The sequence below is a fragment of the Balaenoptera ricei genome, chromosome 1 (assembly GCF_028023285.1).
Source record: "Balaenoptera ricei isolate mBalRic1 chromosome 1, mBalRic1.hap2, whole genome shotgun sequence".
NCBI classification, from domain to species: Eukaryota; Metazoa; Chordata; class Mammalia; order Artiodactyla; family Balaenopteridae; genus Balaenoptera; species Balaenoptera ricei.
This window is the reverse complement of record NC_082639.1, coordinates 12,466,969-12,487,788: the sequence shown is the minus strand read 5'-3', so window position 1 is coordinate 12,487,788 and position 20,820 is coordinate 12,466,969. Positions and strand designations below refer to the sequence as shown.

The following is a 20,820-nucleotide window of genomic DNA, read 5'->3' as shown; positions in this document are numbered from 1 at the left end:
AAAGAGGAGATCCTTATGGGGACACACAACTTAGTGGTCAAAGAGGCACAGGAGAGAGGAACTCACTAGACCATGTTCACAGCATCCTTCTGAAACACAATTCCAACCACCCCACTCCCAGGCTGCAACCCCCGACTGGCTTCCTGTCCCGAGCAGTGGTGACCGTGTTCAGTGAGGTCTTTGGGCCTTGTTTCAGACTGAACTGCGTCACCCCCACCGCGTGTTAAAGCCTTAACCCCCAATGCGACTTATTTGGAAGTGGGGCCTTTAAGGAGGTAATTAAGGTTAAATGAGGTCATAAGTGTGTGGGGCCTTAACCCAATATTACTGGTGTCCTTATGAAAAGAGGAGGAGACACCAAGGGTGTGTATGAACAGAGAAAAGGCCTTGTGAGGCCGGAGCTGCCTGCAAACCAGGAAGAAATTCTTCACCAGAAACCAGCCCTGCTGGCACCTTGATTTTGGACTTCCAGCTGCCAGAACTGTGAGAAGACACTTTCTGTTGTTTACACCACCCCGTCTGTGGTGCCCAAGCCGACTGTTGCAGAGCCCAGCTTCTGAACTGCCCAGTGCTCTTGTTAAATGTTCAGGCTCACAGACCCATCCGACCCCCTGAAGCAGAACCTCTGGGGGTCAGGGCACGAGAATCCATGTTTTGAACAGGCTCCGGATGTTCACTGAAGTGTCTTCTCCATGAGCTCCTGAGGGCAGTGAAGACTGATTCCCCCAACCCTCTGGCCACTAGCTCCTCTGACCACCAGCCTCCTTCTCTGTGCCCAAGAGGACTTCACACCTTACCTGGCCTCCAGGTTAACTAGTAAGCTCACTCTGTCGAGTTGCTCCCTTTCCTCACACTCTCCCTAAGCCCTCCACAAGCCAAGCCCAGACAGGGCTGGATGTGAAGTCTGGAAGCCCAGAGATAAATCAGATCTGAGGCCTGTGACTGAGGCACTCGGGGTCCACGGTGAGAACTCCACACAGCTGTGATTAACCCCAACTCTGGCAGATGCGCTAGGAACTGCAGGAAGGGGAACTGAGTGACCTGGGAGTACAGGCAATGGTTTCAAGCTGCAGAATCCTGTAGGAATGGTTATTAATTTGTTGTATTTCTGCCTAGCTGCAGTGCAAGCAAGTTGCGGGCAAGTGCCCTGTTCCCTCTACCCCCCTGGGGACTCATAATGGACCTCAATGATTTGTGGGTTCATGGCCCTCTGGCTGCTTTCAGCTTTACTGGGAATGGCCCTCCTGGTGGCTGGGGTCAAAGTTTTAAAAACACAAGACCCAATCTGGCAGAACAGAGACATCCTTCAGAGTCCAGGAACCCTAGGTTCTGAGCCTAGTTTTCCCACTGACCACCTGTATGGCGTGACTTCAGACAATCCCGTTGTCTCTGAGTTTCCTCATCTGTAAAAGAAAAGAAGGATGATAATATTTACTCCACAAGTTTGTTTATAGAAGTAAACAAGCTAACCTCGGTAAAGCCCCCACTGTCTGGCACTTAGTTGGCCTTCAATAAAAAACTTATAGAGGGCTTCCCTGGTGGCGCAGTGGTTGAGAATCCGCCTGCTAATGCAGGGGACACGGGTTCGAGCCCTGGTCTGGGAGGATCCCACATGCCGCGGAGCAACTAGGCCCGTGAGCCACAACTACGGAGCCTGCGCATCTGGAGCCTATGCTCCACAATGGGAGAGGCCGCGACAGTGGGAGGCCCGCGCACCGCGATGAAGAGTGGCCTCCGCTCGCCGCAACTAGAGAAAGCCCTCACACAGAAACGAAAACCCAACACAGCCAAAAATAAATAAATAAATTAATTAATTAAAACAAAACAAAACAAAACAAAACTTACAGAGGACTTCCCTGGTGGCAGAGTGGTTAACAATCCGCCTGCCAATGCAGGGGACATGGGTTCGAGCCCTGGTCCGGGAAGATCCCACATGCCTCAGAGCAACTGACACCGTGCGCCACAACTACGGAGCCTCCGCTCTAGAGCCCACGAGCCACAACTACTGAGAGCGCGTGCCTAGAGCTGCAACAAGAGAAGCCACCGTACTGAGAAGCCTGCACACTGCAACGAAGAGTAGCTCTTGCTTGCCGCAACTAGAGAAACCCTGCGTGCAGCAACGAAGACCCAACGCAGCCAAAAAAAAAAAGACAGTGTAATAGACAACCTGTCAGTAATGACCCACTTTGCATCCTATCCAACTAATGGGCATTTACTGAGCACCCATCTTCTGGGTAACAGGCCTGATGCCCAGTGTTGGAACGGTGGAGAAGGGCTCATGGCCTCAGTGCTGAAATGTCAGCTCCAGGAGGGCAGGGACTTCTTGTTGCCATTGTATTCCCAGCAGCTGGAACAGTCCAGGCATACAGTAGGCGCTCAGTTATTATTTGTTGAATGAGTGACATCAATCAATCAATCAATAAATGAGTGACTGGAGAGCCTCTGACTCATTTTTAAGACCTTGAGCAAGTCCGTTGACATCTCTCAGCAGCTTTTTCCCCATCTGTGAAGCCAGTGGTGTTTAATTCATATCGAGTTCCTGCCGAGCAGGAATAAGTAACAACAATAATAAGTAAACTTATTGAGCACTGCTATGGACCAGGCAGTGTTGTAAAGAACCCTAGGAGGTAATAGTATTTTACCTCCACTTTATGGAAGAGGAAACTGAGGAGCAAAGAGGCACGGAAGGCTCCTGGAGAAGGGGGATTTGATCAAGTTTTGGAGGAAAGACTGGGGCTGGGACTGAGCAATGTGAAGAGGATCCATGGCCCAGAGGGCAAGTCCCTGTCCAGGGTGTCTCTGAGCCGGAGTGGCTGCACACATAGGAGAGACCAAACCTACGTGGAACCCGGCAGCCCAACCCCGCCCCCCGCGTCTCCATGACAACAGCCTCCGCACATGCGCCTCAAGCACCGGCGCCTGGGCTGGCGGCTTGAGCCGAAGCCGGACGCAAGCAGGGCGGAAGCTGACCCCGCGTGCTGGGCGGCGGGAGCTCTGGGCGGGCTTTTAAAGGGGCGGTCTCCACCCGGGCCCATTCGCCCGCGGGGACTGCTGATGGTGAGGGCTGGGTGGGCCTGGGAGTCAGGATCCAGGAGGCAGAGGAGAAGCAGGTCTGTGTGACTCCCCGCCCCCCGGAGGAGACAAGGGAGCTAGGGACTGTGTAAATGCCCTCTGGGGCAATAATGGGATGGCTGTCCCCCAGGGAGCAATACGGAGGAGAAAGGACTATGGAATTGCACCTTCTGGGTGATAAGACGGGGACGGGGGTGTGTAACCCCTCAGGATGTTGAAAGGGAGCTTGGATTCCAAAAATGTTAGTCGTAATAATGAGAAGGGTGGGACTCCATAATTGCTCCATCCTCCAAGGAGGGAGCTGGGGCTCCAGGGGAGAGTCCGAGGGCAGGTTAAGAGGCCTCACAGGTACAGCTTGGAACAGTTACCCTCTCCCATCCCCTACTCTCAGCATTCTACCATCTCCCCTCCCCGTCAGGTGGCCCAGCCATGGCCAGACTACCCGCCCCAGGCTCAGTGATTGTCCCAGACTGGCACGAGAGCGCCGAGGGCAAGGAGTACCTGGCCTGCATCCTGCGCAAGAACCGACGGCGGGTGTTCGGTAAGTGCCCCCCTCCCCCAGCCTGTCACCTGCCACTCCCTGGGGAGAATAGTGTCCCCTGTGGTAGGGGGCCTGGAGCAGAGAAGCAGGGCAGTGAGGGCCTGCTCCACTGCACTCCTCAACCTTGGGGACCCCAGAAGCCCTATCCTGGGGTCCCCACCCCCAAACCTCCTTAGAGTTAATTCTGTCATCAGAGCCATGGAAACAGCCAAAACCCTGCCAGGAACCACTATCACCAGAGAGGCTGTTGATTGAGGCCTCACCTGGTGGCAGGCCCTCTGCTGGGCACTTTATACAATGGACTCCAATTTAACCTTCTCAACAGCACGTTGCAGACTTGTCCAAGATCCCCTAGTGAGTAGAGACAAGCCTCTTCCATATCCTGCTGTCTCCAGGATAAGACACTCATGTTCCCCAGGGTGAAGTTAACTCACCCAGGCAAGGTCAGCTGACAGGCCAGCAGAGGGGCCTGGCATCGGCTGCAGGAGTCCAGCTCTGGCCAGGAGAGACAAAACACCAGAAGGCTTAAGACCAGAGAGTGACAGGCAACCCACAATTTAGGACTTTGAGGTCCTACGCCTATAGATGGATCATAGTTTAGACTTTATTTTTTGCAAGTTTTAAATTAAAAACATTCAGGGCGGTCCAGTGGTTAGGACACGGCGCTTTCACTTCTGTGGGCCTGAGTTCAGTCTCTGGTCAGGGAGCTAAGATCCCACACGCTGCACGGTGGGACCAAAAAAAAAAAAAAAAGAATAAATAAATAAGTAAACATTCATAAATATCTCACTGTATTGATTCTAAGGAGTTTATGTTAATTAAGGATACTTTTGCTGATATTTCTCCACTGAGGAGAGAATTAGGAAAAACCTTTCTTTTACCTGTGGGAAATCTAGGATATGTGATAGTATTAATAAAAACCATATCAGGGAATTCCCTGGTGGTCCAGTGGTTAGGACTCAGTGCTTTCACCGCCGGGTCCTGGGTTCGATCCCTGGTCGGGGGGGCGGGGATCTAAGATCCCGCAAGCCGCGTGGTGCGGCAAAAAATAAAATAAAATAATAAAAATCATCTCATGCATCAAACTTTTTTTGAAAAATGGTATTATTTGGAGTAGGCACTGGCCCAGTTCACAGAGCACAGGTGTTCCCAGCAGAGCTTCTCCTCCGGGGATGCTGCTTGTATCCCAGGCCTCTGTCATGAGTGCTGTATAGGGAATGGTTGGTTGGCACTGAAAAAGCCCTGAGAGATGAGGTTGTACACCCAAGGTATGATGGGGCAAGTGCACGTTGACTCCCTGACCCCACCTGGATCCCTCCTTGCCCCAGGGCTGCTCGAGCGACCAGTGCTGCCCCCGCCTGTGGCCATTGACACCGCCAGCTACAAGATCTTTGTGTCCGGGAAGAGTGGTGTGGGCAAGACAGCACTGGTGGCCAAGCTGGCTGGCCTGGAGGTGCCCGTGGTGCACCACGAGACCACTGGTGAGTCCCTCCTAGGAGGCCTTCCCTGGGGTGGAGAAAAGACTTGCCCTGGACCACATAAGCTAGGATTTGTAACCAGCCTTACCGTTTACTCTGCAACCTTGGAAAGTCACTTCACCTCTCTGAACCTACATTGGCTCCTTTGTCCAAAAGGGATAATAGTACCAACCCCTTGGGGTTGTGGTGGGGTTGGTACTAGCGATAGTGGTGGTAACATGCCTAGCATTGAGCTGGCACAAGGTAGGTGCTCAGAAAACACTGATCTTCCTTTCTTGTTTCCTTCCACTGGATGCTGACTGACCATCATGTTGCAATATCTGAGACTATTCCGGGACCTTTGGCTTCCCCAGTGCACAAGAAGGAAACTACTTTGTCATGGCTAGGGCTAGGGCTGCCTCTCCCTGGTAGACTGGAGGCTCCTCTGGGGCAGGGCAGTTTCCCCCATAGGACTGAGAGTTCTCCCATGTCAGGGACTATGCCTCCCCCATCAGACTGAGGACCCATTAAGGTAGGGACATATCTTCTTCCTGTTCCTTCTGGGCCCCCTACTCCTCTCCACCTCCACCTCTCCCATGCTGAGTGACTGACCCCTGCCTCCCCAGGCATCCAGACCACCGTGGTATTTTGGCCGGCCAAGCTGCAGGCCAGCGACCGTGTTGTCATGTTCCGCTTTGAGTTCTGGGACTGCGGGGAATCTGCGCTCAAAAAGTTCGATCACATGCTGCCGGTGAGCAGGAAGGTGGGCCTGGGTGGGTCCAGGAGGGGCTGGTTGCCTGAGGTGGGCTTCTGAGCACAGGCGTCTGAGCCTGGCCTGCCTGGTCTGCATGAGCCAGAAGTGGGCATGAATGGACTGAGGATGCTGCCCCGGGCTGGGAGAGCTCTGCCCTGGGACCAGCCACTCCCTGCTCTGGGCCGCAGTTTCCCAGTCTGTGAAAGGAGGGATGGTGCTGAGACTTCTCAGGGTCCTGCAGCCGACAGGTTCTGGTTACAAGCCTCGCATCAGCCTCTCATCAGCCTCTCTGTCCCCAGGCTTGCCAGGAGAAAACAGATGCTTTCCTCTTCCTCTTCTCCTTCACTGACCGTGCCTCCTTTGAAGACCTCCCTGGACAGCTGGCCCGAGTAGCAGGCGAGGCCCCTGGTGTGGTCAGGCTGGTCATCGGCTCCAAGTATCCTTTGGGTGGCCCCTAGGACTGTCAGAGGCCACACTTGGCAAGGCACGGAGCAAGGGTGTCAGGCAGCCTGCCTCTGCCCAGCTATGGGGTCCAGCCCCATGGGCTTTATCTTAAAGGCTGCAACAGGGCCTCCCCCAGACCCTGGGTGTGGGGGGCAAGGGAGGAGGGAGAAGGCTGGGTTTGATGGGGTGGTAAGCAGAGGCACCCAGACAGGCTCCTTGACCCTCCTCCAGATTTGACCAGTATATGCACACGGACGTGCCTGAGCGTGACCTCACAGCCTTCCGGCAGGCCTGGGAGCTGCCCCTCCTGCGGGTGAAGAGTGTGCCAGGGCGACGGCTGGCAGATGGACGCACGCTGGATGGGCGGGCTGGGCTGGCCGACATTGCCCACGTGCTCAACGGCCTGGCAGAGCAGTTGTGGCACCAGGACCAGGTGGCAGCTGGCCTGCTCCCCAACCCCCCAGAGGACCCCCCCAGCTGAGGGGTGGTGGCATGATGAGTGGGCACTCCTGACCCTCAGGTGACCCAGAGCAGGACCCCAGGGCCTAAGGCTGGGACAGGAATATTGATCTCATCCCGAGGACTGGCCAGAGGGTCCTAGTCAGGGAGAATGGTGGCCTGAGAAGGCTCCCGCCCCCAGAGCACTTTCCTTGTGGAATTCTTGGCAGTGAGGTGGGGCACAAGGCTCGGTAGGGCAGCCGTCTGAGGGCATCTGGCTGTCCTCTGGCCTCCTCCCTCTGCCCTAGGAGTCTGGGTTTCTGGAAACTGAGGAACTGTATGCGCAAGGCCTGAGGGCTCAAGCATCTCCCCAGCCTCCCCCTGCCCTTCCCCCTTCTGCAGCAACCGTGGAGTGTGATTGGGGAGAGGGGGTGCCTCAGCTGGGCCCTGGACCTCAAGTGACTTCAGTCAGAGCCTGTACGTGTTAGTTGAGGTAACACCATCTGCTGTACCAGGTAAACCCTGAACTCTCAGTGGCTTAACTTAAGAGAAGTTTTTTTCTTTCTATGTCTCACCTCAGGTGGAGGTGAAGGTGGGTGTGGAGGCTCTGCTCTATACACTGATTCAGAGACCCAGGCTCTGACATCTTCCATGAGTTTCTTCCCAGTTTGTCCTGGGGCATCAACATCCAGTCAGCAGACGGGATGAGTGCGGGTGGAAGGTCCCCCAGCAGGTTTCTACAGACCTGGCCTAGGACGGTGTGCCTCATTTCTGCCCACATTCCATTGGCCAGCACCTAGTCACATGGTCACACAGAGCAGCGGGGGAAGTTGGGAAATGTAGTCCACCTGTGTGTCCAGGAGGCAAGCACCTCACTCTGGAATTCCTTTTTTTGACCATGAAGCTGTCAAGCTATGCTTAGGACAGGGGCCCTGCCAGCCTGGGGGAACCAGAAAGTATCACTGGGCAGGGACTGGGCCAGGTGGGGGGGTCAGGGCGTGAGCTGGCAGGGGGCCAGCAAGGACAGGAGAAGGAAGGTGAGTGACCTTGTGCCCTTGCCCCATCAGCCAGACACTAGTGAATGTGGGCCGCATTTATACTTTGTATAATAAATGTATAATAAATTATACATTTATTTATAAAGCCAGCCTTTATACTTTCTTTCCCTCCCCAGTGACACCCTCTCCAGCCCCATAGATGGACCCCTGGGCAGAGAGCCGGCCTGAGTCTGACCCAGCTGGAAGGGCCCTGGATGCCCAGGTCAGCCAGCTGACCCTCAGAGCCCCCTCTCGAGAAAGCAGCTCTGAACACTCCACACTCACGCGCATGATCATGTGCCCACACACACCAGTACTTGCCCTAAAATGCTGCCCCGCTTCTCCCTCCTGGCACACACAGGAGGCTCCTGCGTGCTCTCCCTGGCTTACGCTCCTTCGCTAACTGATGGCCTGCATGGCACTGCTTGTCAGTCTGTCCACCCTGTGCACTCACTGCCTGTAGGTTTGTCAACCTTTCCAGGGCCTAAAGCATTGATTTTAGCACCTTCTTACCCCCAACTCAGGTTCAGAGCTGAGACCTGAGCTTAGCCCATGTCCCAGAGGAGGAATGTTGCTGGGCAGGACCCAAGCCTCACAGCCTGCACAGCCCACCGGCCGACTCCTGCTCCCCGGCCACAGAGTGTCCCACTGCTGCTTTCAGCTCTGCTTTGGCCCATTTCCCTCTGTTCTTAGCTCCAGTAGACCTTACCCACCAGGCAGAGCAAGGCAGGACCCAGCAAAGGTGGCCTCTGGGCTGGAATGTGACCTTCCAGCTATGGATACCCATGTGTGTTGTGGGCACCAGCTACCCCACATCCCAGCCAGTTATCTCAGGCCTTAAAGCTTCAGCATCCTTCTTGGGCACCAGCTCAGCCAAGAGCCAGAGGTTGCTCTGGAGAAATAACCTAGATCCTCCCCACAGCAGAGCAGGGCACTGGTTGGCACTGGTTAGCACTGCTCCAGTCAGAGAATCGACCCCTCACCCACTTTCACCCCAAACCAAGAGGTAAACAATTCCCTTCTCCCTGAGTAAGAACAAAGTGGGGACCACAACGGTGCTAAGGCTTGGAGCCGGCCACCTGCCATCCCAGCGCTGCTTTCTCAGCCCCTCAGAGCCCAGGCCCAGTGCCACTTTAGTATTTCGTAGGCTACCCCCTTAGAGGCCTCCACCGAAGTGCAGAGAACTGGAAGCCCGAGGGAGGAGGGAGCTGCAGAGCCATAATTCTCCTAATAGCTGGTGGCTGTCCCCGCAGAGTGGACTCTGGGCGGGGTCGCGGAGCGTGAATGAGAAGAGAATGTGCGCGCACACACACACACACACACACACACACACACACACACACGGACTCAGGCCGGCTTTGTGGGCCTGGCACCTGAGCAGTCCACAGGGCTCTGCACTGGGGGGCCCACACCTGGCTTAATGCTCTGCTGTTGCCATCTTGAAATCCTTAATAATTTTTCAATAGTTTTCCACTGGACACCACCAATCACGTGGTAGGTCCTGCACAGGAGAGGGTCCAGACTCCAGATAAAGTTCCTCTCTCAGGGCCTGGGAGACAGAGGCCATTCTGTGGCGTGTCCGGAGGCCACTGGAAGTCGGGGAGTTGGCTTCTCCCCATTTTGGTGCCAGAAATTCCACCATTAGGTTAAGCCTCACAACAGCTCAAAGGCAAATACCCTGCTGCTCCCTCTGTGGGCCCTGGGGCTACCTGGAGGGAAGGGGTGGTGACTATGCCCCCAGGCTGGTTCAGGGGTGAGCCCTGACTTAGAGGGGATCCTTGGGAAGAGGGTAGCCATGTTTGCTCCTCTGGGCCCTGGAGCCCACAGACTTCAGGGCTCTAGAGGGAAGCTGGTGGGAGGAGGGACTAGCTTCTCCAGGGGTGGGGGTGTGTATGTGCTGCAGCCCAGCCCTGGTGCTGTTTGTCAGGACATCCCAGACCCCTCTTCTTCCCTCCCCAAGCCCCTTTCCTACAGAGGGAGAGTGCTATGGACCGAATGGTTGTGTCCCCCCCAGATGGGTACACTGAAATCCTAGTCTGCAGTGTGATGGTATTAGGGGCCTTTGGGAGCGGATTCGGTCATGGGGACAGAGCCCTCATGAATGGGATTAGTGCTCTAATAAGAGAGACCTCACAGAGCTCCCTAGCCCCTTCCACCATCTGAGGATACAGAGAAAAAGTGCTGGCTGTGAACAAGGAAGAGGGCCCTCTCCAGAACTGGACAGTGGTGACGACTTGATCTTGGACTCCCAGCCTCCAGAGCCATGCGAAATAAATTTCTGTTGTTCATAAACTACCCGGTTTGTGGTCTTTTGTTGTAGCAGTCCAATGGACTAAGATAGGGAGGCTGAGGCCAGAGAGGGTCAGGCGTTTCTCCAAGGTTGCAGAGCCATGGAGCAGCCCTGATGCTCTTAGCCTTCCGTGCCCCTCTCCCCTGGACTGTCCCTTCCCCTCATCCCCCAATGGTGTCTTCTGGGTCCAGCCCCTCACACGATCCCACTTGGTCTTGCTTTTCCAACCAGAAGCCTGGGGCTGCCTGTAGGAGGGGAAATACGGTACTGGTGCCTCGCTCCCTCCTCCCTCTCCTCTTCCTCTCCTTCCCCCATCCTTCCCAGGCCACAGTGAGCTGGTAAGTGAAGCTCCTGCCTGCTGCCAGCCACCAGCCAAGCCTGGCCTCGTGGACAATAAGGAGAACCCCAGGCAAGTTGCCTGCTCCCAGGATGAGGAAGGGGATGCAGGAGCCAGATCTGCAAAGGCTGCTGGGCAGGCCTCCAGAGCCCTGGGTGAGTCCAGAATGGGGGTGGGACTCCCTGGTGCTGCCCTGGATCTCCTTACTCCCAGGGCAGCCTGGTGCCAGACATGACACCATCCCCAGCCTCCACCCTGTGCCATGAAACAGACTTGGGGGAGCAGTGCCCAGAGGGTGGCATGGGGCTCAGGGCCCAAGACAAGTCAGAGCTGTGTGGAGGCAAATCCCCAGAGGCCCAAGCTGGGAGTTAAGGGGGTGGGGGGCCCCTCCCTCCCTGTGACCTCAGACCTAGAGGCTGGGCCAGTGGGGGCGAGGTGAAGTGGGGAGAGTTGGTATTCAATTCTATTCTAGAAAGAAGGGGTGTTTCCTGGGAGCAAAGGGGACCGACTGAGGCTTGGGACCGTGTCCCAGAAGGAAGGTGAAGAACTGTGACTTTGGATTGTTCACTTTAATTCCTTTGTGTCATCTGTAAAATGGAGATAACAAGAGCACCCACTCATTTCTTTTGAGTTGTAACAAGTAAATGCGTGTAAAATATTTAGTACTGGGCCAGGCACTGAATTAAGGGCCCAGCAAATGTTGGCTACTGTCTTTGTCGCTGTTGTTATTTATGGTAGTGGTGGTGTTTCTGGGGCTGAGAGCGAGTGGAGAAGAGGGAGAAGGGTCGCAGATCGCGCCGACAGCGCCTCCATTGTTGCGCTTTATATTTAGCCAGAGGTGGGCGGGCGGGTGGGCGGAAGGAGGGGCGGCCCAGCTGGGCGGGTGGAGAAGTTCCTGGCACCTGCACCTTCGCCGGGGTCCTCTCACCTGCACTCCGGTACTGTTGCGCCCAGGACGGCGATGGCGCCGAGGACAAGGACCGGAGGACGACCGTCTCTGCGCGTCCCGCGGCAGCATTTGTGTCCCAGACTCCGGAGGCAACTTTTTCCGCGACTGGAAAACCGAAATCGGTGAGACTGGGGCCAGACAGGACTCTTTAACCCCACTTCACCGCTTCACTCAGGCAGCCAGAGTAGCCAACCCACAGTCCCTCTCTTACAGGGAGGAAAGAGAGGTCTTACCTCCGCGAGGAATCCCGTGGCATCTCTGGTCCTTTTTTTGCAATGGGCAGTTCCTCCTTTGAGCTAAGCCCAGTCGCTCTTGCTGTGGCGCGAACTATTTCCTTTATTTTTTATTTTTATTTATTTGGCTGTGCCGGGTCTTAGTTGTGACACGCGGACCTTCGTTGCCTCCTGCGGGATCTTTATTTGCGGCATGCGGTATCGAACCCGGGTCCCCTGCATTGGGAGCGCGGAGTCTTAACCACTGACCGCTAGGGAAGTCCCACGAACTATTTCCTTTAATTTGGGCTTTAGTGGGACTGATAAACCCAGCCCCCAACTCCCCACCCAGGGTGGAAGTGGGGTAGGGTGGGGCAGACCGTTCCCAACTGCCCTTCTGCCCCCGCGATGGGACAGACTTCCTGCTCGTGAGGGAGGAGAAGCTGCGACCCCCGCGGCGGGCGTGGTGGCAGCGACTCCTGCAGCGGAGCTGGCGCCATAAGTTCCAGAGGAACCTGCGCGCGGCCGGGGTGCTCCTGGAGGAGGTGAGCGCGGCGGGGACGGGCTGCGCGGGCTCAATCCCCGAGGCCGAGCGCGGGCTCCCCTAACGAGCCCTGTGACCTGCGCAAGCGACTTCAGCACCTCATCTGTAAAATGGGCTTTACCGTAGCGTCAGCCCCATAGAGGGGCTGTGATGATTAAACTGGCCAGTGTGCAAAGCGCTCAGCCCAGGGCCTGCACATTGGAGGTGCTCAATAAATGGGAACCAGCAGCCACTACTGTATGACGCCGGCCTACTCAGCGTCTATCTCCACGTTTGTAAAATGAGGGTGCTAGTTCCCCCCTCGTTTGAATTTCAAACGAGGAAACGCAAATCAAAGAGCTTTTGAAGGCGGCCAAGGGCCCGCGCGCGCGGAACGGGATCTTTCACTCCCAGGCGGGATCATGAGAGGAGGGGCTCCGGGGTCTGGTCCATCCGGAGACCCCGGCCCCCCAAGGAGTGCAGTCTCGCCAAGCGCCGCGCCCTCGCCGTGTACCTCGCCAAGCTGTGCGCCCTGGGAGCTGCTGGCGGAGGAACTGAGCCTGCGCGTGCCGCTGCAGGTGGGAGGGATGGGCAGGGGCGAGGTCAGCCCGGGGGCGGAGTCTTCCCAGGTACCGGTGATCCTGCCCTGGTCCCGCAGGCCCGACGTAACCCGGACTCGGACGGAGGGGGGAGCTACTGCGGCGCCTTCGCCTGCTGCAATCTCTGCAGCAACACGTGCCCAATAAGCAGCTGGACTTTCCGCCGCTCCAAGCTGGACTTGTGAGCGGGCGAGTGGTCTCGGGTGGGCGGGGCCTCCCGCAGAGGGGAGGGGCGCCAGCCGCAGGCTTAGCCAAATCGAGGCTCCGTTGCTCCTCCTTGGTTTGCCAAGGAGACAACTCCTGCTTAACTCACTTTAGGTCTCAGGCTTGTCCTTTCCGCAGCCTGGGGTTCAGGCCGTGCCCGAGCGGCTCCCCGTCCCTGGCTCCTCTCCCCGGCTTCCCACCCGTTCAATGCCCCTCAGATGCTCACCTGGCTGCAAAACACCCAGCCCAGGCTGAGCTTTGTGGGGAGAAGGGCCTTCCGGTTTTAGCAGCTGGCACTTTTAAAAAAAAAAATAAATTTATTTATTTTACTTATTTATTTTTGACTACGTTGGGTCTTCGTTGCTGCAGGCGGGCTTTCTCTAGCTGCCGCCAGCGGGGGCTACTCTTCGTTGCGGTGCGCGGGCTTCTCATTGCGGTGGCTTCTCTTGTTGCCGAGCAGGGGCTCTAGGCACGCGGGCTTCAGTAGTTGTGGCTCGCGGGCTCAATAGATGTGGCTTGTGGGCTCTAGAGCGCAGGCTCAGTAGTTGTGGCGCACGGGCTTAGTTGCTCCGTGGCATGTGGGATCTTCCCCGGCCAGGGATCCAACCCGTGTCCCGTGCATTTGGCAGGTGGATTCTTAAGCACTGTGCCACTGGGAAGTCCAGCAGGCACGTTTTATCATTGTGTCCCCAGCCTAGAGACTGCGCTCTTATCGTGTTAGGTCTCGCATTCGGCGGAGGGTTCAGCTTCTGACCCCTGCTCTGCTCACAGATTCCTGGGCAGGGCTTCCCATGACTCCTACTTCTCCAGCACCCAGAGGCACCAAGTGATGAGACAACTGCCTGGGGAGGGTCCAGCTGGGACCTTACAGGGGCGGAGTTGATGCCAGAATTCTTTCTGGCAGGTGGCAGAGATCCTGGCCCGAACAATCTATGGGAGACGGAAACGTGCAGAGATGGGCATGGCCCGCCTGCTGACCGAGGGAGTCTACACTGCAGCTTTCCCACTGCGTGAGGCAGAGATGACACAAGCCCAGCTTTCTTCCACTGCAGGGGCATCAGGAGAAAATTCTGGGACGTCCCTGCAGCCCTCCCGCCTTTCCTCTCCCTGGGGCCCCTGTGATCTGCCCGGGTACCAGGTGCCTGGTGCAGACCTCAACCCTCGACAATTGCTCTATTCATACTGGGCCTGCTGAGGGTGCTGGCACAAGTACCAGCCCCTGCACCACATACAGGAGGACTTTGGGGACAAGGTAGCTATCTACTTTGCCTGGTTGGTGCATCTGGTGTTGGGGGTGAGGGCTGGGAGCTGGGGTTGAATACGGAGATGGGGGCTCATGAGCATTCTGTCCCCCCGCATTCTGTCACCTACACAGCCTGGCTGCTGACTGCTGCTCTTGTGGGTACCCTGGTCTTTACCTCTGGCCTAGTTACCATGGGCACAAATGTACCAGCGTGAGTGACTGGGAGTGCTGGGGGGATGAGCTGCATGGGCTGGGTCAGCTGGCTGGTTGAGGATAGACCCTCCCAGGATGGGGTACTCTTTGCTCATAGGGAGGAGATCTGTGCGAGCAGGAGTTCCTTCCTCATGTGCTCACCCTGTGCCACATGGAAAATTTGTGACACATGGAATGGATACTTGTGCCACATGGAATATTTCCGAGATCTGCCCCATGGCCAAAGTGAGCCAGGGAAGAGAGCAAGGGAATGGGTAGGTGTTTGGGACCCAGCACCTTGGGCCTAGCTGCTGGGAAGGCAGTGTGCCCTCTGCAGTGTGTCCTCTCTCCCTCCTTTGCAGCTGGGCTATCTCTTTGACCATCTGGGAACTGTGTTCTTTAGCATCTTCTTGTCCTTCTGGGCCATGGCCTTCCTGGAGCACTGGGAGCACAAGAGTACCACCTTGGCCCACCACTGGGACTGCAGTGACCTCCAGGAAGAGGAGTTGACGCCCAGCTCAGCCCTCCAGGCCCAGAACTCTGCTTCCCGCAGTTCTCAGAGGCCATAAGGCATGCTGGGAACAGCTCAGACTCTGGAATACCGCATCCCAGGATCCAAATCTGGCTCTTCCCTACAATTTTCCTGGGTCACTTTTCCACCCTCCCCTGACATCAGGATGATATAAGGTTTGGTGAGGTTAAATACTAGAGGCATTTAGAGGCTCAAAGAGAAACTCTTCCTGAAACAGGGAAGAAGGAGAGAAGCGTTCCACTCATCTACCCATCTAGCCATCCACCTGTCCATCCAAACATCTAATCATTGATCCTGAATCTGTTTGCTTTTCTCCATCTCCACTGCCACCCTCACTTTCCCCACCCCCTAGCCCCAGTCCAAACCACAATTCTCTCTTACCTGAACCCCCGCAGTAGCCTCCCAATATGTCTCTCTGCTCTTATGTTTGCCCCCATTCAATCCATTCCCAGCTGCCAGGGCAATCTTTTGAAGATACAAATCACATCCTGAATTATCCTACTCAAAGCGTTCTAGTGGGTTCTCATATGCACTTGGAAAACTATCCAAGCCCCTCACAGCAGCCCACAACCCTGTGTGATCTGGCTTCTGCCTAGTTCTCCTCCACTAGCTCCACTGGTTCCTTGCTGTTCCTTGAATAGGACAGGGTTATTTCCACCCCAGAGCCTTGGCACTGGCTGTTCTCTGCTAGAATCTTCTTCTTCCGGACTTTATATGGCCTACTTTTTGTCATTCATATCTTGACTTAAATGTCACCCTTTTAAAGAGGACTTTCTTGGGAATTCCCTGATGGCCAGTGGTTAGGACTCCGCTCTCTCACTGCCAAGGGCCTGGGTTCAATCCCTGGTCGGGGAACTAAAATCCTACAAGCTGAGAGGGGGTGGCCAAAATAAATAAATAAATAAAAATAAAGAGGCCTTCCTTGATCACCCAATCTAAAGAAGCTCCCTATCACTGTTTTAATCTCATCACAGCATTTATCACTACATTTTCTTGTTTATTGTTTTTTGTCTGTCCTCTGCCGCTAGAACGTGAGCTCCAGAGACCTTGTGTGTGATGTTGCTGTCTCCCTAGGGCCCAGAACAGCCCCTAGCATATAGAAAGTGCTCATTAAACATTTGATGGGTGAATCTATGAATCACAAATCTATCTCTCCACCTATCCATCTGTCCAAATATCCATAATGTAATCCATCCAACAGTTAGGGTTGACAAGAAGATAGAAACCAGACTAGTTATTTCAACAGAGAGGATTTATTATAAGGTATTGATTGGTTAAACAGGTTCTGGAGGACTGAAAAAGCAGGAAGGAAAAACTGAAGTAACAACGTCATTGTGAATGGCATCTCTTAGAGCAGTGAATTATACAACTCATGTGACTCAAAGAGTGGCCCTGCCTCTGCACACAGTCTCCTCCCCAACCCCTGCAATGCTTCCCCTTCATTTTCCCCTTACTTAGCACCTGTTTATCTTTTAGGTCCCAGCTAAAATGTCATTTCCTCTGAGTGACCATCCCTGAAGACCAGTTTTCCTTCATAGGAGTTATTCACAAGTACATATTTGTGTTCATTTATCTAATGTCCATCTCCCCAACTAGACTGTAAACTCTGTTAGGACTTAGATTTTGTCCAGTTTGTTCATCATGTCATATCCAGTATCTACTGCAGAGTGTATGTGGTCAGTTAGTAGTTATTGAATAACTAATACATTATCTACTCATCCACCCATCCATCCATCTACCCATCCATCCTCATGTCCATCATCCATCCAACCACACCCTCATGTCCTCCTCCACCTAGCCATCCATCCATACATACATCCATCTGCCCATCTACCCACACATCTGTGCACTCACTTACAGAGATTTGCCTGTCTAGTTTGCCCACCCACCTGTCCACCTACTGCCACCTGTCCTTCAGACTATCTAGCCCTCTCCCACATGTGCATCCATTTGTTGTTTACTTCTCTGTCTACTCACCCGCCAATCCATCCATCCATCTATCCATCCATCCATCCACAGGCTCTTAGCCAGGCCCTAGGGAAAAAAGGCCCTGCAGAAACAAAAATGAATCAGACCTCATTCCTGCATTTCCAGAGCTCCCTGTGCAAACAGGAAAAGACAGGAGGCTTCCCCCACCCCAGGGTCATGACACCCAGACCCTTGGGCCCTGGGATGCACATTTCTGTTGCCCCCTCTGATAGGAGTGCCCACATCCAGAGTTTGCTGCCCTGGCCCCACAGATGGCCCAGAACCCAGTGACAGGCCTGAAGGAGCCCTACTTCCCACCCCGCACCCATCTTCCCTGCCTACTCACCAGCTCTGCAGCCATCCTCATCATGGTGAGGGGGCGTTGGGCCCTTGCTCTGGAAGGACTGTGCCCTGCAGGGTGGGCTGGTGCCCTGGTGGACCTGCCTTCCAGCTCTGACAGCTCTCCCTGCTGGCCCCCAGCTCTGTGTGGTGATGATTTTCCTGGTGTCTGTCATCATTTACTGCGGCATCATCAGCATTGCAATGTTCCACACGGCCAACTCTGTGCTCATGACCCAAGTGAGTGCCCCTTGGAGCAATGGAGGGTAGGACCACTGTTCCAGACTCCGGGCACAACGGGGGCATCCTCAAGTTCCTTCTGCCTCTCCACGTGGCTGGGCTCAAGGTGATGGCCATCACTTTGCCTAGGCTGGTAACATTGCCAACATCAGCAGCACTGTGCTCTACCTGGTACTGATCCTCCTCCTGGGCCAGGTCTATACCTCACTGGCTGAGCAGCTCACCAGGTGGGATGAGTAAGAGCAGGGGATCGCAGGGATGTCCTGGCATCACTTGGGAACTGTGAGCCCTGAGGCAGGGCTCCCTGCATCTCAGAGCCTGCAGCTCCCACCTTGGTGTCCCCAGCCTGCTCAGCCATCCTCAGATGAAGGTGGCCAGGGGGGCATGGTCGGCCTTAGGGGAAGGTGGATTGGGGACAGAAGCATATGAGTTGACCCAATGGGCTGGGCCTGCCCCCTTACACTCAATAAAACTCTGACCAGCTCTGCCTTTTGCCCAGAGATGCACAGAGCCCAGACCCTCCATGAAGATGCCTTCACTTTTAAAGTCTTCATCCTCCAGTTTGTCAATTTCTACTCCTTTCCTTTCTTTTTTTGTTGTTTTTGGCCATGCCACACAGCATGCGGGATCTTCCCCAACCAGGGATAGAACCCATGCCCCCTGCACTGGGAGTGCAGAGTCTTAACCACTGGACCGCCAGGGAAGTCCATCTACTTCTCTCCCTTCTTTGTGGCATTCTTCAAAGGCAGGTGAGGACTCCCCCCCGCACCAAGGCTGTCGACTCTCAAATGATTTGCCAGCAGAGTGGCAGCATCCTTGAGCCTCTAGATTTGTCTCTACCAAGGTCTTGACCTTGAAGTTGGTCCTTGATTTCCCTGGACTTCAATTTTTTTTTTAAATATTTATTTATTTATTTAGGTTGTGCTGGGTCTTAGTTGTGGCAAGCAGGCTCCTTAGTTGTGGCTCGCGGGCTCCTTAGCTGTAGCATGCGAACTCTTAGTTGCGGCATGCATGTGGGATCTAGTTCCCTGACCAGGGATTGAACCTGGGCCCTCTGCATTGGGAGCATGGAGTCTTAACTGCTGCCCCCCCAAGGAAATCCCTGGGCTTCAATTTTCTCAACTGTAATATACCAATGCATCATTGGGTAAATGTGAAACTCTAACACCTGCATTCATTCATTCACTCAACCTCCCATTGCTGAAATTTGGCTTCAACACCATCTTTGTGGTAGCCTTTCCACTGAGCAGTCTGGACTGGATGCTAGGGACACAGAAATGAACCAGAGCTGGGCCTTCCCTCTAGGAGCTTCCAGTTTTTAACAAGGATGGGTCAGGAGTCCTCAAGGGCTAGACTCCCAGGAGGTGGTGTTAATGTGTAATTGCCATTGTCATTTGGCAGGAATGGGAGGGAGAATCACCAAAAGAACCACCCCTCCCCCCACCAGCAGCATGACTCCCTCTTCCTGGGCCAGAAATACCCAATTGACTTCTCATGGGTTGAGCAGTAGATACGGGCCATGGTCCCAACAGGCCTTGGGAACATAGCCTAGTTGGGGGCGGTGGGACAAGGCCTCCCAGCAGCCCGGTCACCAGAGTTATCTCTCAGTGGGTGGGCGGGGAGAGAGGTCAGCCTCAGCATGGAGTTTAGCTGTGGCCTGGCTCCAGAAGGGGAGGGCACATTGCCAACAGATGCGGTGGGCCTACAGGTTTGTGGGATACCCTGGTGAGCATGGCAGGCCGCTTGGCATGTGGAACGAGGACGTGAGTATCCTTAGAGGGCCAGCTCTTGAGGGACGGTGGGGGTCATCACACCCTCAGGTCTGGCAGGGCAGGATCTGCCTCTGCGGCCTCCAAGGAATAGGGGGCCAGCCCCTAAGCCCTGAGTAAGGTGCTGTGTGTCTGCCAATCACAGCGAGCCTGGAGGCTGCCTTCTTGAACTTGCTCAACAGCTCTTCATCATCACAGTGAGCAAACAGCTGGTCAGCAACGTGCAGGAGTTCATTGTGCTGTGCGTGCAGGGGATGATCTGGGGGTTGGGCCTAGTCAGGCTGGGGCAGGGGGCCTTTATGATGGCAAAGCAGAAACCGCGCCCCCCCATGGGGGTCAGGACCCCAGAACATAAGTCCTAGTTCTGCCTCCTGTAAGCTCTGGCTTTGCTACTCTCTAAGCCTCAGTTTGCTCACCTGTACAATGGGGACAATAATACCTCTCCAAAAGAGTTGAGTGGATAAAATGATACGCTGAACAGGAAAGAGGAGGGCTTTCTATTAGCATTTTAGATCAGGGAAGGGCTTTCAGAGACCGAGAATGGCCATGTAGGAAGCCCAGAGTTTAAGAGCCCTGGACTCTGGAGTCTAACAAACAGGACTTGAGCTCTGGTTGCACCATTTACAACTTGGGGAGCCTTGGGCCAGGTCTCTGAGTCTCCATTTCCTCATCTGTAAAGTGTGAATAATCATGGTGTCTATCTTTAAGGGAGTGGGAGGATAGACATGGTGTTGTCTGGTCCCAGGAAGCTGAAGACCTGGCGGCAGAAGAGACACCTGGCCGGGCTGCAGGACACCCAGATCAGGCAGGAGCAGCGGCGCTGGGAGCAGGACTATGAGCTCATTGAGTTCAAGGGCCAGTTTGATGAATTCCTGGAGATGGGTGAGCAGTGGCCCAGCAGGGTTCCTGGGGGCCTGGCCCAGCAGGGGAGGTGACCCCAGGCCCGACACTCCCCAACTCCAGTGCTGTGGTCTAGGTTCATCACCATCTTCGTGGCAGCCTTCCCACCGGCACCCCTGTTTGCTCTGCTCAGCAACTGGGTGGAGATCCGACCGGACACCCAGAAGTTCTGTGAGAGTACTGGCGGCTGGTGGCTGAGCGGACCCAGGGCATTGGGATCTGGCTGGTCCTGCTTGAAGCCATTGCCTACCTTTCTGTCATCGTGAATGTGAGGAGAGGGGGGTAAGGAGGGAAATACAGGGTCAGAGGGGGAAATGAAGATCAGAGACTGGGAGGAGGCTCGGGAATAGGGAAATGGGGGCTGAGGCTGGAAATCAGGGTGAGAGATTGGGAAATAGGGGCAGAAGGCTAGAATCCTCGGGCACAGGCTCCTGCCTGCGGGAGTGGGACTGGACCTGGGCGGCATGAGTTAGGAGACTGGGCCCTGAAAGGCGGGACGGCCTTCCTGTGAAGCCCCCTTGCAGGCTTTCCTCATCGCCTTCACCTCGGACTTCCTGCCACGTCTCCTGTACCAGTAAGAACACCACAGCCAGCTGCGTGGCTACGTCAACTTCATCCTGGCGCCCGCACCCCCTGCTTACCTTGCCTAGGGCAACCACACGCCCTGCAGGTGGGAGAACCACCGGCCGGGGCTGAGCGCGGTGGGGCGGGGCCTGCTTGGGAGGGGCGGGGCCTTGAGCCTGCGGACCCGCTGGGCCTGGCTGGGGGCGGGGTGCTGAA

General features: G+C 55.3%; 2 protein-coding genes across 3 annotated transcripts; both read left to right on the top strand.

Annotated features, from left to right (window-relative positions):
- The first annotated feature begins 2,993 nt into the window (after window positions 1–2,993).
- On the top strand, window positions 2,994–7,849 carry CPLANE2 (ciliogenesis and planar polarity effector complex subunit 2). Of its 2 annotated transcripts, none has more exons than XM_059895104.1 (6): window positions 2,994–3,110; window positions 3,491–3,613; window positions 4,942–5,094; window positions 5,697–5,821; window positions 6,124–6,260; window positions 6,500–7,849. In XM_059895104.1, the coding sequence occupies exons 2-6, from the start codon at window positions 3,502–3,504 to the stop codon at window positions 6,747–6,749; spliced, it is 777 nt and encodes a 258-aa protein (XP_059751087.1). In that variant the 5' UTR covers window positions 2,994–3,110; window positions 3,491–3,501; the 3' UTR covers window positions 6,750–7,849. The 2 variants fall into 2 exon arrangements, with proteins under 2 accessions (XP_059751087.1, XP_059751094.1); XM_059895111.1 differs by lacking the exon at window positions 2,994–3,110 and adding an exon at window positions 3,138–3,313.
- Window positions 7,850–19,833: 11,984 nt separating this feature from the next.
- Window positions 19,834–20,671, top strand: LOC132359795 (anoctamin-7-like). The gene is given in 4 exon segments (XM_059914457.1): window positions 19,834–20,022; window positions 20,104–20,211; window positions 20,214–20,308; window positions 20,565–20,671. Coding segments are annotated over 4 exon segments (414 nt in total). The 5' UTR covers window positions 19,834–19,865; the 3' UTR covers window positions 20,619–20,671.
- Window positions 20,672–20,820: the final 149 nt, after the last annotated feature.

Coding starts and splice junctions, on each gene's coding strand:
- CPLANE2 (XM_059895104.1), top strand. CDS start 3,502: ATGGCCAGACTACCCGCCCCAGGCTCAGTGATTGTCCCAGACTGGCAC. Junction 5,822..6,123: donor AGTTCGATCACATGCTGCCG/GTGAGCAGGAAG, acceptor CTCTGTCCCCAG/GCTTGCCAGGAGAAAACAGA. Junction 6,261..6,499: donor AGGCTGGTCATCGGCTCCAA/GTATCCTTTGGG, acceptor ACCCTCCTCCAG/ATTTGACCAGTATATGCACA.